General features: G+C 39.9%; 1 protein-coding gene across 1 annotated transcript; it reads left to right on the plus strand.

The window, feature by feature from the left end:
• Positions 1-3,742: 3,742 nt before the first annotated feature.
• slc6a14 (solute carrier family 6 member 14) lies at positions 3,743-14,294 on the plus strand. Its single transcript, XM_034533511.1, has 15 exons — positions 3,743-3,836; positions 4,398-4,542; positions 4,632-4,763; positions 7,866-8,027; positions 8,849-8,963; positions 9,053-9,185; positions 11,088-11,228; positions 11,312-11,447; positions 11,545-11,637; positions 11,729-11,854; positions 11,926-12,044; positions 12,194-12,293; positions 12,395-12,504; positions 12,796-12,963; positions 13,075-14,294. Exons 1-15 carry the CDS (start codon positions 3,771-3,773, stop codon positions 13,228-13,230), a joined length of 1,902 nt encoding a protein of 633 aa, XP_034389402.1. The 5' UTR covers positions 3,743-3,770; the 3' UTR covers positions 13,231-14,294.
• The last annotated feature ends 3,143 nt before the right edge of the window (positions 14,295-17,437 follow it).

A 17,437-nucleotide genomic window follows, 5' to 3' on the forward strand; every position in this document is an offset into this window, starting at 1 on the left:
ATATATATATATATATAGATTAAAACATCTATATATAGCCAATATCAACAGCAAGTGGCAGCAATTATTACTGCAAGATTCACTATTCACATTACAGTGAAAAGCAAAGGTTGCCATATGGTTGTTTACATGACAGTGGTTATACAGCAATTGGAGAAGTTGTATTGCAGATATTTCACATTTCGATGGGCATTTTCTTTTGAAAAAGTTAAACTTTAAATGATTTTCCTTCACACATCTGGACACATGGCCACATCTTGTTTTACTTGATTAAAGCAACTACAAGGAACTTTTACTTTGTGCTTATTTTGCCGGTCCCCGTAGACTTCAGTTTCCAAGCACCTGAGTCCATTATAGAAAAAAAACTAATTTTAATGCAACAAGGTCTGACAATCTGCACCAGATTGCACAAGAATAATGTTAAATAAAAGTAAATGAGGCTTTTGCCACAACATACAGGGCATAAGCCTAATATAATAACTCTAAAAGCCACATATGATTTTTTTTTTTTTTACGTATTGAAAATAATCTGACCCTGATCCTCTTTATGTCGCTCTGAGGATCAATGTTCTTTTTAATCGGTATTTTTAATCTCTCTTCCTACAATGCATGCCTTCCATTGTTTTGTTTGAAAATGTGAACATTATGTATTATGTATGATGTGAATTGTTTTATTTCAAAACATTAGCTGTACTAGAAGCACAACGATATCTTCATCACTTCTCTGGCAACCATTTCCCAGTGATACTTTATTGCAGTTGGGTGCATTGTTTTTTCTTTGTGACAAAATTGCTGAATGATTGTTTCTGTAGAGGATCATCTTGTTTCACAGAGAAATCCACTTTCCTTAGAAACACAGATTGATCTCTGTACCATGTGAATAATATACCCATACTGTAATGAATACAGTATGGGTATTTATACACATAAGTACCGTGAACATTGGGTGAATGAAGATTCTTGAGTTACTGTATGATTTACATAGATTGTTATTATGCTGACAAATGTTTTAGGTTTACAAGCCTATTGCATAATAAATAAAAGCTGTGCTAAAAAATAAAAGAACACTGTACTTTTTGTCTTTTAATAGTACATCCTGTATTTGTAGTGCACTGCATTTTACTGTCTTTGTGTGTATGTGTGTGATGTGGGTTTGATTCAGTGATTTTATGGACTAAGTATTGATTCAAAAAGTAGAAACAGAAGAGCACCATAATATAGTTGGTTCGGAACAGAGTCAGCTTTTGTTCACACTGAAATGATGCAGCTCTCTGTTGAATTAAGGCTTATCTAGACACTGTTAAATACACACAGGCACTTGTTAAAGGTTAATGTGAAGGTTATGAGGAATTTTATACAACATAACCGTAGAATACATTTACATGCCTACAGTATGAGGATTTTCAAAGACTACAGATTTTCTGCTCACTGTATATGGTGACTTCCTGCTCCAAATCTAAGTTATGTGTAAGGTAGAATGTCAGGAAAGAAATTTGGACTATTCAGATGTTGTCATGAGTGGAAAATACACAATGTGGACAATAACGCATTAGAGGCAACAAGTAAAGACTTAAGCTTAAAGCGACTCAAAACATCTTTAAAAGCACTGCAAATTAATGAGGCAGATGTTTGTAATGTTGTCATGAGGTGAAAATACACAATGTGGACAATAACTCCTTAGAGCACAGCCATACAATTAAGAATTCAACCAGCCAAGAACACAGATGTTAAACAGTTGAGTTCCCTTGACTCTCCCCCAAGACCTGTTGCCATGGGAGACCCTATCAGAATACACAGCTCTCTCACTGCTGGCATCGTGCCGGCAGAACGCCCTTCACAGATGGGTCTATAATGTTTTCCTCCATCACTGTGTTTTGTAATCTGTGGCCACATGCCAGCAGATATCGTCATTAAAACTGACGTATATTACAGGTTTCCAGCGGTTAGGTGGTGGGCACACGTAACTGACCAAAAAATTGCTCAGACACCTAATGAGCACCAAGTGGAGCACACGCCCTGTCTGTGGGAAGGCCATAAGGCCAGCGAAAACAACTGATACTATTCACTCTATACTCAAAACAAGCCAGTGTTATCTGTCTTTCAATACGAGGGATTACGAGAAAATCCGTTACTGTAAATAAGGCATGCATTATATCAGTGTCACAGCCACCTCGAGCAACAAAGCTCTGTTCAAAAGCCGGAATAAGGACAACCCAAATATGTTTTTTGACAAATATGGTAAAGACGATCAACCGTAGAAATAAAAAATGTTTGTCTGGCAAAATACTATATATATATTTGAGGACATATATTTGAGGACATCTTGGCCCAAAGGACTTTTAAACATTAAACTTTGACATTATGGTGGCATTTGTATTTTTATTAATTAAGATTATTGATATTTTAACATATAAGACACAAAGTGAAAGTGGTGGCTTGTAGCGATAAATCCACATTAAATTCCCATCAGACTGCAGCTCTTATATCTATGCAGTATTTTAGTGACTCACGGCTCACAACAACACTGTTCTGGTTCAGTCTTATCGCTCTCACAACATGGTTTTCGTCTACAGCAGGCAGATGTTTCCCACTTACACCACCTGGACAGAGTTAGTGACAAGCCTGTGAACATAGTAGAGCATTCAGCTTGTAAAAAGACAGATATTTCATTCAGCAGTTCAAAACAGAGGTAAAAGGAAACACATGAATGCTATGTTGCACTGTAAATGCTGAATTGGCCAACTGTTTGGCCTGTTTGCCATATCTACATAAAATGTGATGTTGGTGATAGGTTCACCACTTGTTTGTGTCCAACAAATCTATAATTGCACACTCAAGGAAGAACTATTCATCATTTGAAGACAACCCATTAAAAAAACTTGTGGAGAAAGTGCCAGAATACACTTATAAACTGTTGATACCTTCTTACATGAAAGTAATTCATTAAACACACTTGACCCTTTTTTGGATGTGTGTGTGTTCATCTATGACTATTACCATAAGTGTAATAGGTGTTGTATTAATCCGTTGATTAATGGGTAAAGCAGGACTTTTTCAGTCATGTGATCTGACATGGTTGTGGTCATCATGAGGTGGTGATTATGAGTGACACAAATGTGCGTATGCTAACAGCACAGTGATTATGTGAAGATGTCACCAACCGAAATTAGATCTATCCATCAACAAGTGGCTTTAGGGAGTATTTGTTAAGATGTGGTTACTAGTGGAGTCCCTTACCTGAGTCAAACACACACACACACACGCACACACACACACACGGGCACATGCACGCACACATGCATGCACACATACACACAAACACACACACATTACATCAACTGTTTTGTCTATTTATCAATACTGAGGATATAATGATGGTATCACTCCTAACACAATCTGAGGTGAGCAGTCACATTTTTGCAGAATGATATAATTCAGCATCATAGGAAATATCAGTGTCAGAGATACTGACCTAATACAGAAAGCAACACTAACCAGCTCTATATCAGATTGAGTGGGTATAATGTTGATGTTTTAATGTTTAATGTCATCAAGAGGAGAACATAATTTACTAATGTGCATTAAACAGAGATTCTAGTTTAAAAATATAATTTGCACAAATGCAACCAGCTTAGCAGTGTTGTGGGGGGGAGTGTACAGGTCAGGTGATTGGTTAGAAAACATCACTCCATTGTCTGTCAGGGGGCTTTAAACCAGAGCAACCTGAGAGATTTGAATTTCTTATACAGAAAGCAAGCAGGTGAAAAGACATGAGGAAATACAGCTGGAACAGTTTCAAGGATTTCATTTTCAGAAATCCTGCAGTCGTCAACCAGGTAAGATTGCAAACTTGTTTGAACAGACTTTCACTCCACAAGTTACGATAGCTACATTGAATAAGACTGCTGAATTTGGACATTGCCTGTATTTCTGATAAAGAAGTAAAATATAAATCATATAATATCTAGACAAACAAAGCATATTGTTCACTTAATTTGGTCTTCAATTTCGAAAAATACCATGTTTTCTGTTTTAGTTTTTAAATGCCTTGTAATGGGTGATGATGGAGCCAATGTCACTTTTTGACTGACAGGTTTTAGTGCTGAAACCAACACAATCCAATCTTAACATGACAAGAGTGACATTTTTAAATTTCACATTGAAAAAAGATTACATTTATGACACTGAGACACTCTGTATATCATTAGTATATGTTGTATATGTATATATATTTTTTTTCAATATTATCATTATCAATAGACATTTGTATTGCATCATTCCAGAATTGACTTTTCTCACTGCATGTGTTTTTCTTAAGATTTCCCTGGTACAACAATATCTGAGCAATTTTACAACTTTTACCACTTCAATAAATTATTTAACTATTCAATGAGCAGGATCCACATGTGGATGATGGCGATGAGAATACTGAGCGTGGGAACTGGGCCAGCAAGAAGGAGTATATCCTCTCTACGATCGGCTATGCTGTTGGACTGGGAAATATCTGGAGATTTCCATATTTGGCCTACAAGAATGGAGGGGGTAAGTATTTGCTGTCTAATGCATTAGTGTTGGAAATCCTGTTTTATAGCATTACTGTTGATATTGTTTTAATCCGTCACTTTGAGCAGGTGCCTTTCTTATCCCCTACTTTGTGATGTTGGTGGTGGCTGGAATTCCCCTTTTCTTCCTGGAAAGCGCCTTTGGACAGTTTTGCAGCCAAGGTCCAATCAACATATGGAGATCAGTGCCGATCCTGCAGGGTGAGACTAACGTTCACGTTTTGTGAAAGATCAGTCGGGTACATATGAGAACAAAGATGTCAAACATGAGGAATTTAATGAGGCTGGTTAATGATTGTTTGTGGAACCAAAACAAATTCCTTTGTATCACTCTTTTATGACTCTTTATGAGGCTTTCACCCTTTAAGGCCAACACACAATCACCCAAACTAAAGGTAAAAGAAAATTACAGCTTCAGCAATTTATTATGTCCTCTTGCTATAATCGTATAGCAAGAACATGTACTGGCCAGGTGCCTATATAAAAAGCTATATAAAGTATTTTTTTATGCAATAGTGATGACGGTAACATTACGAATAAAACCATGAACTACACATAACTCAAAGCAATAAACCACTATAATGACTCCTTGAGTTTGACTTTGTTAAGTTAAAGTTTTGCCGAAAGTCTGTTTCCAGCTTTGATTCAGTGGATTTATCTTCAAAATTGAAAATAAATTACAAGTTTGGCAATGCTAGCAACAGTTTGGTACCATTTGATTACATTACATTACATGTCCTTTAGCTGACGCTTTAATCCAAAGCGACTTAAAATAAGTTAATTCAACCATGAGTACAAACTCAGAACAACAAGAATCAAGAAAGTACAATTTCTATAATAAAGTTAAACTACGAAGTGCTATCAGTAAGAGCCATTTAAGTGCTGCTAAAGTGCTACTACGGCACTACCTATTCAAGGAATAGTCGAAAAAGATGTGGTTTTAGTTTGCGACGGAAGGTGTAGAGACTTTCTGCTCTTCTGATGTCAATGGGGAGCTCATTCCACCATTGAGGAGCCAGGACAGTAAACAGACGCGACTTTGTTGAGTGTTTAGCTCGCAGTGACGGAGCTACAAGCCGATTGGCAGAAGCCGAGCGAAGTGAACGAGCTGGGGTGTATGGTTTTACCATGTCCTGGATGTAGACTGGACTCGATCTGTTCGCAGCACGGTACGCCCGTACCAATGTTTTGAAGCGGTTGCGGGCGGCCACCAGTAACCAGTGAAGGTCGCAGAGGAGCGGAGTAGTGTGGGTAAATTTCAGGAGGTTAAAGACCAGTCGAGCTGCTGCATTCTGGATGAGCTGTAGAGGTTGAATGGCATTAGCAGGTAGACCTGCCAGGAGGGAGTTACAGTAGTCTAGACACGAGATGATCAGTGCCTGGACCAGAACCTGTGCCGCCTTCTGAGTGAGAAGGGGTTGTATTCTCCTGATGTTGTACAGCATGTACCTACAGGATCGTGTTGTTACGGTAATGTTGGCAGTCAGGGAGAGTTGACTGTCAAGTGTCACACCGAGGTTCCTGGCAGTCGGAGTTGGGGCCAACACTGAGTTGTTGAAGGTAATAGTCAGACAGGCAGAGATTCGTGCTGCTATATGCATTTCACATTGAGGAAACAAGAGTATCAGTTGGGTGTCATCAGCGTATTTATGGTAGGAGAAGCCATGCGAGCGAATTACAGAGACGAGAGAGTTGGTGTACAGAGAGAAGAGGAGAGGACCCAGGACTGAGCCCTGAGGGACCCCAGTAGTGAGAGGACAAGGCTCAGACACAGATCCTCTCCAGGTTACCCGGTAAGTGCGGTCGTTGAGGTAGGATGAGAAGAGGGAGAGCGCAGTGCCTGAGATACCCAGATCCTGGAGGGAGGAAATAAGGATCTGGTGGTTCACTGTGTCAAAGGCAGCAGAAAGGTCTAGAAGGATAAGGACAGAGGAGAGAGAGAGGCTGCTCTAGCAGTGTGAAGCTGCTCGGACACAGCAAGGAGGACAGTCTCTGTTGAGTGGACTTTGAATCCAGACTGGTGAGGGTCAAGAAGGTTGTTATGGTGGAGAAAGAAGGAGACTTGGTTAAAGATAGCTCGCTCTAGAGTTTTGGAAAGGAAGGGAAGGAGAGAGACAGGTCTGTATTGTTGACTTCAGACGGGTTGAGAGTGGGTTTCTTCAGGAGAGGGTTAACTCCTTCAGACAGTTAGGGAAACAGCCAGTTGAGAGGGAGCTCTTATTAAGATGGGTGAGAAAGGGAAGAAGGTCGGGAGCAATAGACTGGAGAATGTGAGATGGGATGGGGTCAAGGGGGAAGGTGGTTGGGTGGGCAGAGGTTACCAAGGTAAAAACTTGATTGGGAGACAGGGAGGAAAAAAAAAGAGGAAAACGAAGGGGAAGAAGATGAAGTTAATGGAGGTGTAGTTATAGAAGATGGATTAGTAAATGAGGAGTGTATGTCATCTATCTTTTGTGTAAAGTAGTCAACAAAGTGGCTTGGTAGAAGGGTGGAGGGAGGAGGGGGACATGGGGGCTCAAGGACGATGGAAAAAATAAAGAGTTTTTTGGGGTTAGAAAAAGAGGATTCAATTCTGGATTGGTAGAACAAGCTTTTGGCTGCAGAGATAGAGGCAGAGAAGGAGGAGAGAAGAGAGTGATAGACGAGCAGGTCGTCAGCGTGTTTGTATTTTCGCCATTTCCTTTCCGATGCTCGCATAGTGGCTCTCTCAGCACGCACCAGTTCGGACAACCACGGAGCCGGAGAGGAAAAACATAAGAAAAACTGTAACATTCGGAAATACAAATACAAATTCACAAATACAGTAATATATCTCCCCGTGCCAGTGTCAGACGGTGGTTGAAATGGAGTTTAATATTTAGGCTATAAAATATATTGCATTAAATGTAGACTCATACACAAGCTGACCAACATTAGCAACAAGAACTCATCGGCTCAAACCGACAGACGGGCACTCTGCAGTCTGGACAAACAACTGATCATCGATTTTATTAATATACAATAGCCTTCCTAAGTGTAGCTTCACAGGGATTAACCAGAAAAGAAAACTCACAGGAAAATGATCAATAATAATAAAAAGAGCTATGGACACAACAGTGCTAGAAACTGTCGACCTGCAGCTTATTCTCTGGAACAGCTGTTGATTTATCTCCTGTCTTCTGTTTAGTTCAGTTTTTTTAGGACCCTTAAACACTTGTGATTAGAAAAAGTAAAATCCCCAATATTTGGAAACAACTTTGTTACATTAACGAGAGTCAATGTAATTTGTTACTTCCCCTGTTAAGTCTATTTCTTCTTCTCCAGGTGTTGGCGTTGCCATGGTTATGGTCACGGTAATAGTCTCAATTTATTATAACGTCATCATCGCTTACAGCCTGTACTACATGTTCGCCTCCTTCCAGTCTCCTCTGCCGTGGTCTAGCTGCCTCAGTCAGGCTGACAATAACTGCAGCAACACTCCTATAGGTGATTTTTTTCCTCCAATTTCTTTAATGTATCGTGTAGATCAAATTGGCTGGTTGTTGTAATCTGATGTAATCTCTTGAGGTGGCGTTGACATGAAAAGAAAGATAACAAAATGACATATTTTGATATAAATGAAAGATTGAAAAGCATGCTAAAAGCTAAAACATTTTCTGCGCTACTTCAGGTCAAAGGGAAATAGGCAAGGCAAGTTTATTTATAGAGCACAATTCGTACATAAGGCAAGCTTTACAGCTACATAAAATTACAAAAAGACAAATAAAATCATTCCATAAAAACATAAAAATAATCATTAATTAATTTTTATTAAAAGCGAAGAGTGCAGATAAAATACTTTCAGTTGTCAAATACAACTGTTTGCCTGGATTTAAATATTGTCAGAGTTGAGGCCTGTCTCACATCTTCTGGAAGACTTTTCGAGATTTTAGCAGCATAAAACTGAAACGCAGCCTCACCGTGTTTAGTCCTGACTCTGGACACCAGCAGTAGACCACTCCCTGAGCTTCTGAGAGCCCAAGATGGTTCATATGGCTCTAACATGTCACACATGTACGCTGGTGCTAGACCATGAAGAGATTTCTACACAAGCAGAGCTGTTTTAAAGTCTATTCTCTGAGCAACAGGAAGCCAGTGCAAAGACCTGAGCACTGGACTAATATGGTCGTATTTCCTGGTTCTAGTCAGGACTCGAGCAGCAGCGTTCTGGATGTATAAAACAATAAAATAATTCATTAATTCTGTGTATTATAAAAAAATGCTTGGAAATACTCACTACATAGACATTTTCTTCTTTTCTTTTCTAGTATACTGCAATGTAAGTGGTGATTTAGTGGCCAACTGGACTCAGGAAAACAGCACTTGTCCTTCATCCAACATCATCACAGTTCCAGTGCAGAGCCCGAGTGAGCAGTACTGGGAGTAAGAATCACACACTCATGCAACCAAGCACAAATACACACATGTATCATACTGCTGTGGCTGTAAAGTTAAATGTCTCTCCTCCTCAGTCATGTGGCTTTGCAGAGATCCAGTGGTCTGGATGAAACAGGACCAGTAGTTTGGCACTTGGCCCTTTGTCTGCTGCTGAGCTCCATAATTATTGCTGCAGCGCTCATCAGAGGCATCAAGTCATCAGGCAAAGTAAGACAACATCCATCTCATAGCAAGTCCTCCATAGTTCAACATAAGGGCCAATGCATCGATTGCATTGATCCAAGCCCTGTCATGTCGGCCTACATGAAGTACATTGTTTCATCTACTATCTGAGTATCCTATGTTGAAGGACCAGTATCACGTATATAGATTCATGCTTACTAGCTTTTATGTTGAGAGTTAAATAATAAGATTGATACCACTTTCAGGTCCGGAAGGTACATGAGTCAACCACCCGGCTAGCAGTTCTGTGAGGCTGTATTCAAAGCAGTGCTTTGAGCTAAATGTTGGCATCAGCATGCTAATATGTTCACAATGCTAACCTGCAGATGTTTGAAGTAATAATGTTTGCTGTGTTTACCGTTCTAGTTTAATAATAATAAATAATAATGCATTCTATTTGTAAGGCACTCTTCATCCAAGAATCTCAGAGTGCCACAGATCCAGTACATAGTTAAAACTAACAATAAGTTTAATTAAAAAAATTAAAAAAATAATAAAACATTTTTTTTAAAAAGGAATAGTTGACAAGTCATAAAACTCAACTCAAAAACGCCTTCTTGAATAAAAAGGTTTTTAGGCCAGTCTTAAAAGAGTCCAGTGTCTGTGTTGCCCTCAGGTGGTCAGGGAGACTGTTCCATAAGTGCGGCGCTGCTGAGCAAAATGCCCGGTCGCCCATTGGTGCGGAGCTTGGTGTTGAGGACCCGGAGGAGCGAGCGGTTTGTAGATTTGAGGGTGCGGGTAGAGGTTTGGGGAGTAATGAGTTCTTGTAGGTAGGGAGGTGCATGTCCATTTATGCATTTATGGGTGAGGAGTAGGACTTTGTAGTCAATCCGGGTTGAGACGGGGAGCCAGTGGAGTGAGTGGAGAATGGGTGTTATGTGCTCATATTTCCGGACTCTCATCAGGATCCTGGCAGCGCTGTTTTGAATGTATTGTAGTTTCTGAATGTTCTTGCCAGTGATCCCAGTGAAGAGTGAATTACAGTAGTCCAGTCTAGAGGAGATGAATGCGTGGACGAGCTTCTCTGCATCTGACAGGGTTAAAGTGGGGCGGAGTTTTGGAGATGTTTTTGAGATGATAAAAGGAGGTTTTGCACACGTGTTTTATATGGTCATTAAAGGTCAGGTGAGGATCAAACCTAACTCCCAGATTAGTGACTGTGGAGGAGAGGGGTATGACCTGACCATCGAAGGTGAGGTGAGTTATGGAGGATGACTGAACCTGGTGTGGAGTGCCAACAAGGAGGGATTTCAGTTTTGCTACTGTTTAGCTGGAGAAAGTTGTTGCTCATCCATGTCTTTATCTCCCCAAGACAGGCGGTGAGACATGAAATGGCTGCAGAGGGGCTTGGGGCAGTTTTTATGTAAAGCTGCGTGTCATCAGCATAACAGTGGAAGGACATCCTATGTCTGCTGATGACACGACCGAGGGGGAGCATGTAAATAATGAAGAGGATGGGGCCGAGGACCGACCCTTGCGGAACACCACAGGAGACAGGGAGCAGTCTGGACTTGCATCTTCCCAGTTTAGTGTGTTAGCATTCTAACAGTTTCCAATCACAGTCAACACAAAGTAGAGCTGAAGCTGATGGGAATGGTGTTGGTTTTGTCATAAACCAACACGTGTTGGACAAACTGAAATGTTGTCCTGCTGGTAACATTAGAGGAAATGCTGTTTCCCCCTTTATGCTAAGCTAAGCAGCTGGTTGTAGCCATTTTCCACACAGATATGAGTTATTACAATCCTCTCAGGAAAAGGAATTAGACACATGCTAAATTGCAACATGGCAAACACCTTCACAATTTTTGACCTTACAATTTTTTATTGAAACTCCCAGCAATAATGCAAGAAAATATAAATTGTAATTCTTGGCTTTTTTCCCACAAGGTTGTGTATTTCACTGCTACTTTTCCCTATGTGGTGATTCTGATCCTGCTGATCAGAGGTGTGACACTGGAGGGAGCCAGAGATGGAATTGAGTTCTACATTGGTTCCCAATCCAATTTGACGAAACTGACCGAAGCACAGGTAGGGACCCAACTATACACATTTATATGCAATGCAATACAGCAATCTAGGTATATTGATTTAAATCATGACTGTGTTTTTAGGTCTGGAAAGACGCTGCAACTCAGACCTTCTACTCTCTCTCAATTGGCTGGGGTGGAGTCATGACTCTTGCTTCTTATAACAACTTCCACAACAATGTGTTCAAGGACTCATTTGTTGTAACCCTTACTAATGCTGGTAGGATCACAGCTACTGTCACAGCATTATTATATTATTAAAGAAAGTTTAAATAATTTCTTCTTTCATCTTTTTAGCTAATTTCATGTTTTCCTAGGTACCAGCGTGCTTGCAGGCTTTGCCATATTTTCAATCTTGGGTCACATGGCTCACATCTACAAAATGCCTGTTGTAGAAGTCGTGAAGGAAGGTCAGACAGACACCATGTGGGCATCAACTAATACAACATTTGGAAGACTTTCAAGCAGCCTGTGATGTTATGTTTCATTGTCTTTGTGCAGGATTTGGCCTGGCATTCATTGCATATCCAGATGCTCTGTCTAAGCTTCCTATTTCCCCTCTGTGGTCTATTTTGTTCTTCTTCATGCTTTTGACTGTTGGTCTGGACTCCCAGTTTGCAGGAATAGGTGCGATATCCAGTTGCCATTCACACTTAACTTTAAGACCATGCTGTATCCTGAAATCTCTTTGTCATTAGAGGTGATCACCACCTGCCTGCTCGATGCCTACCCTAAAATATTCAAATCCAAACGAGCTTTATTGACTATTACGACGTCTTCCATCCTTTACCTGCTGGGATTGCCATGTGTCACAAGGGTAAGTCTTCCTTAGTGTAAATTAATGTAACTGTTATCGGACTTAGGCCTACTTAACTCACTCGACTTGTGTGTGTGTGTGTGTGTGTGTGTGTGTGTGTGTGTGTGTGTGTGTGTGTGTGTGTGTGTGTGTGTGTGTGTCTGAGACAGGCAGGAATATACTGGGTGACTCTAATCGACCAGTTTGCTGCCAGCTGGGTGCTGCTATGTTTGGCTCTCTTGGAGATCATTGGTGTCTGCTACATATATGGTAAAAATGATATCTGTAGATATGTGCAGATAAAGGTAACAGAGAGCCTTAAAATCCATCTGTGTACATTCAGGTCTATGTATTCTTCTGATGCATTACAGGAGGGAACCGTTTTATCAAAGACATTGAGATGATGATTGGAAATAGGAGTTTCACTTTCTGGTTATGGTGGAGAGCATGTTGGTTCTTTATCAGTCCCTGCATCATAGTGGTGAGTATACGTCACACAATGCCACTGATGCAAAAAATGTTTGCTCGAATCCTCATGCATATTTTTGAGGAATGATATCAAATGGAGAATTATTATTGCTTCAAAAACTACATCAATATATTTTTTTAAAAGGTGATAGAATTACTGCCAGCAGCCACTAAACTTGTATTTCAAGATAGATCTGAATTACAGTTAAATTAAATTAATTTCATCTGTGTGAAAAAGAGAGGACTCTTGTCTAAACTAAAACGTTAGTTTTGATGAATGAAATCGGCCACCTTTGTTGTCTAGGTGATCTTGATCTGGTCCCTGATGACATTTACGCCACCCTCTTATGGAGGAGTCCCGTTCCCAGTCTGGGGTTTGACTTTGGGCTGGTGCATGACTGTATTTATGCTCCTCTGGGTCCCCGTCACTGCTGTGTATAAGATAATGAGATCCGAGGGAAGCCTGTGGCAGGTGTGTATGTGTGTTATGATAACAGGGCATGGTCATTTTGGCTTTATCTGAATTTTGCAAAGCTTGAGATTTTTTCCATGAATTCAGTGACTAATCCCTCACATTCCACAGCGTCTGAAGTCGTTGTGCTCTCCAGCTGAAGAATGGCATCCCTATCTGGACATCCATCGAGGAGAACGTTACTCACCAGAACGCTGCCGCTTGAGAATGAGCCAAAGAACCAAACCAGAAGTAAATGTGAACGTAATCTCGAGCTCATGGCTCTGATGTGTGTTTTTATGTGTTTATGTTTTCTTCTCTTCTTTTCAGTGCAGCAGTGTAATATGTTAACAATTTATATTGAAAGTTACATTAAGCAACTCAAATATTACTTTTCCTAAAAAAAAACATTATATTTGAGAATTCATTATTTTTAATTTCCAACTTCAAGCAAGGCTTGTGAACATCAAGTTGACAGTTAGTGTGGAAAAAAGAGATAAATAGCTGGGTTTGACAATAAGCGCCTGGCTTCGTACCAACCCAAAGTGCTCAGCGACAGAAGGAGGCTGCTTCTGCCATGCCCAGCCTCACTGACACTGATGTCCATCAGTTTGCAAAATAAGTAAATATTTACCACGGCAAAAAATGACAACTGACGTCAGCACATATTATCTATCAGCTTAATTGTACAAACAACAACAAATTGAATTACAATTCTGCATATTTAAACAAAATCCACATCAACAACCAGCAGCCATAGTCCTTACAACCTTAAATCCAGTTACCTCAAACAATGTAGGCAACAACAAAGATACAAATCAGATTGGAAAGAAGAAAGAATAAGTTACGCTGTATACCCTGCAAAACAATAGATGACATGCTAAACTTGATCTAAAACTAGATAGCCATATCTTAATAATCTTAAGATGACATGAATCTTGAAACACCACCACACAAAGCAACTTAAACCTATATCTACCGAATGCTGAACCTCTGTAAATGATGTCAAACCCCAAATACACCACACAGCTGTACTATAAGTAAAGATGCAACCATTAACAGAACTGGCAGACACTTGTTGTGGAGTGAATTCACTGGAACGGGGGAGGGAGATTGCGACATCTAGCGGCTTAACGATATCAATAGCACTTTTCCTTTACAGCGGCTTTGGAATCAGCCAATTGTTTTTATTTTGTCAATGATTCATTCATTTGTATTCGTCCCACTTTCTTTCATTCCAAATGTGTAATGTTCTGTCAGTAGTGACTGTCTATGTTCAGTTTCTTGTCAGTTAACTAAGTTTGTTTTGCGCCTCACCTGTGATATTCAATAATAAACAACTTATTTCTCTATCTCTGATGTCAAGCTGTTTTGAATGCTGTATTGATCAGATATTGCTCAATGTGTTTAAGTTGTTCTCCCGTGAGCTTCAGAAGCAGGGTCTATTATTTCAACTTAACTATTATGAACTTCTGACCATAGACTATAAGAAGTAGACGTAGTCACATAGTCACACCCAGACCAGACAATTCAGTATATTTTATATAGCCCAATATCAAAAATTACGAATTTGCCTCGGAGGGCTTTACAATCTGTACACATGGTTATGGTGACCACAATACTTAGTTTCCCTGCTATTTACAAAGTATATTTCTTCTTCACCAGGTGTTGGCGTTGAAATGGTTTTGGTGACGTTATAGTCTCAATTTATTAATTAAATTTTTTTTTCAATTCAGTTTATTTTATATCGCCCAATATCACAAATTACAAATTTGCCTCAGAGGGCTTTACAATCTGTACACATACGACATCCCCGTCCCAGGACCTCACATCGAATCAGGAAAAACTCCCCAAAAATAACCTTTTACAGGGAAAAAAGGGAAGAAACCTTCACGAGAGCAACAGAGGAGGATCCCTCTCCCCGGATGGACAGATGCAATAGATGTCATGTGTACAGAATGAATAGCATTACAAAGTTACATAAACACATTACATGAATATGACAATGTATGAATGGAACTACAATCCATGAAACAGAAGGAGGTAGAGAGGAGGGGGGGGCGGGGCGCATCAGCAGGACCAACGCGGGAGGCCGGCTCACCAGGCATCAGACACCGCCAGGTACAATGGACCCTATGAGAAGTGAAGTCACAATGACTCCGGGGAGGAAGCAGAGTTATTAAGGTGCATTGGAGAGATGTAAATTCATCCATAAGTAGAGAGAGAAGATGAGATAGGTGCTCATTGTATCCTAAAACATCCCCCAGCAGCCTATAAGCCTATAGCAGCATATCTAGGGGCTGGAACAGGGCAAACCCGATTCAGCCCTAACTATAAGCACTATTAAAGAGGAAAGTCTTAAGTCTACTCTTAAATGAGGTGACGGTGTCTGCCTCCTGGACTGAAAGTGGAAGCTGGTTTCATAAAAGAGGAGCTTGATAACTGAAGGCTCTGGCTCCCATCCAAATTTTGAAGATTCAAGGAACCACGAGTAGGAGTAATTTAGTTTATTCATTAAGTGTAATTAAGTGTAATAATCCATTAGACAAAACATACTTAAGAATTTAAAGGCTTAGAAAATTATAACACCTCTAAATTAATTTTCCTTTCACACTACATAATGAGCATCAACAAGAGACAGACAAAATAAAAATGCCAGCTCAATGTGGATGATGGGCCAAACTTTAAGGCCCAACTGACGTGTGTTTTCACCATCACAACCAAATACAATCCTAGTCAAATGACGAAGACAAACAGTTTATTGTCCTACAACTCCTATTTTATGGAGCTAAGAGTATATTACATACAATAATTGCAAGTATGTTGAAGTATTAGAGGGAGAACTTCAAACAAGGTTTTTGAGTATTAAAAGTTGGTGCTATTTCCTGTTTTCTTTCATCTATTTTAATTTATCTTATTTCTATTGATGGTGCCACAGGGTAATAAAAGAAGTAGAATATATTGAGACAGTATTTATGTTTACAATCTATCGCAAAGTTAGTGCTGTGAGCATGTGTTTTAAAGGTCATCTGTACTTGTTTTATCCTCTGTTGTTGGCTTTGTCTTTCTGCTAAAATGTTTTTTTACTGCTCAACTGTTTTATCCCGCCCCCTCCTCTCTACCTCCTTCTGTTTCATGGATTGGAGTTCCATTCATACATTGTCATATTCATGTAATGTGTTTATGTAACTTTGTAAATGCTGTTCATTCTGTACACATGACATCTATTGCTTCTGTCCATCCGGGGAGAGGGATCCTCCTCTGTTGCTCTCCTGAAGGTTTCTTCCCTTTTTTCCCTGTGAAAGGTTATTTTTGGGGAGTTTTTCCTGATTCGATGTGAGGTCCTGGGACAGGGATGTCGTATGTGTACAGATTGTAAAGCCCTCTGAGGCAAATTTGTAATTTGTGATATTGGGCTATACAAAATAAACTGAATTGAATTGAATTGAATTGAAATTATCTGCAATTACCGTTTGCCTTTACTGCTATACACAGGCCACTGTTTAAGTACTGCTATAATAATTAATTCTGCTTCAAAGGTTTCGAGGTTTTAGGATTTTACTGTCGAGAAACATATACAAGACACAAACCCATCAGAGATCTGAAGTTACTTTAAATGTGATATTTATTTAGGTAGGAACAGTGACATGTGTTACAGAGCTGTTCTTGAATGGGCCTTATTTGGATGATCTTATGTTACATGATAGGTCCTAACTTAAGAACAAACAGTGTAAAGTTCAACCATGGATTGTTTATGCCCAGTTGCAGCACTTGCAGCTATCATCGAACACTAGGCCAGCAGCACAATGCTGGGTGTAGGTAAGTCCCTGGCTGCAATCATAGAAGTGGTTCTTGTTGGTTGGATCAGGGTAGATTCCATCAGCCTTGCTGGCGCAGAAACCAGATCCTATGGTGCCCTTACCACCAGGGTGGGGAACAGCGTGCTTGGTGGGTATGACTGGAGGCAGGGGGGCAGGAACATAAGTGCAGGCTGGGGAGAGAGATTAAATAATTAAAAAAATAGAAACAGTGTTATAATATATTACCAAAGAATATGTGTGTTATGCATACAAGCTCCAGTGTAAGACAGATCAGAGGTGTGACACTAGAGAGAGCCACAGATGGGATTGAGTACTTCATTGGTTCCCAATCCAATTTGACTAAACTGACAGATGCACAGGTGGGGACCCAACTAGCCATATTTAACTGCAACACAAGACTTAGGACCCACAGCCACATGAAGTACAGCGGTGATTTTCATTGTCAGCAGACTTTCATGATATGCTGGTGTGTTTTAGGTCTGGCGGGATGCAGCAACTCAGATCTTTTATTCCCTGGGCATTGCTACAGATGGAATTGTGACTCTTGCTACCTATAACATCTACAACATGATCCTGGACTTAATTGTTGTAACCCTCTTTAACCATGGTAGATAACTGAGATTTAATTTGAAGCACAAATCAAGCTTATCTATTTTATTTTGATCAAACACTAT

This window comes from Cyclopterus lumpus, chromosome 5 (genome assembly GCF_009769545.1).
Source record: "Cyclopterus lumpus isolate fCycLum1 chromosome 5, fCycLum1.pri, whole genome shotgun sequence".
NCBI classification, from domain to species: domain Eukaryota; kingdom Metazoa; phylum Chordata; class Actinopteri; order Perciformes; family Cyclopteridae; genus Cyclopterus; species Cyclopterus lumpus.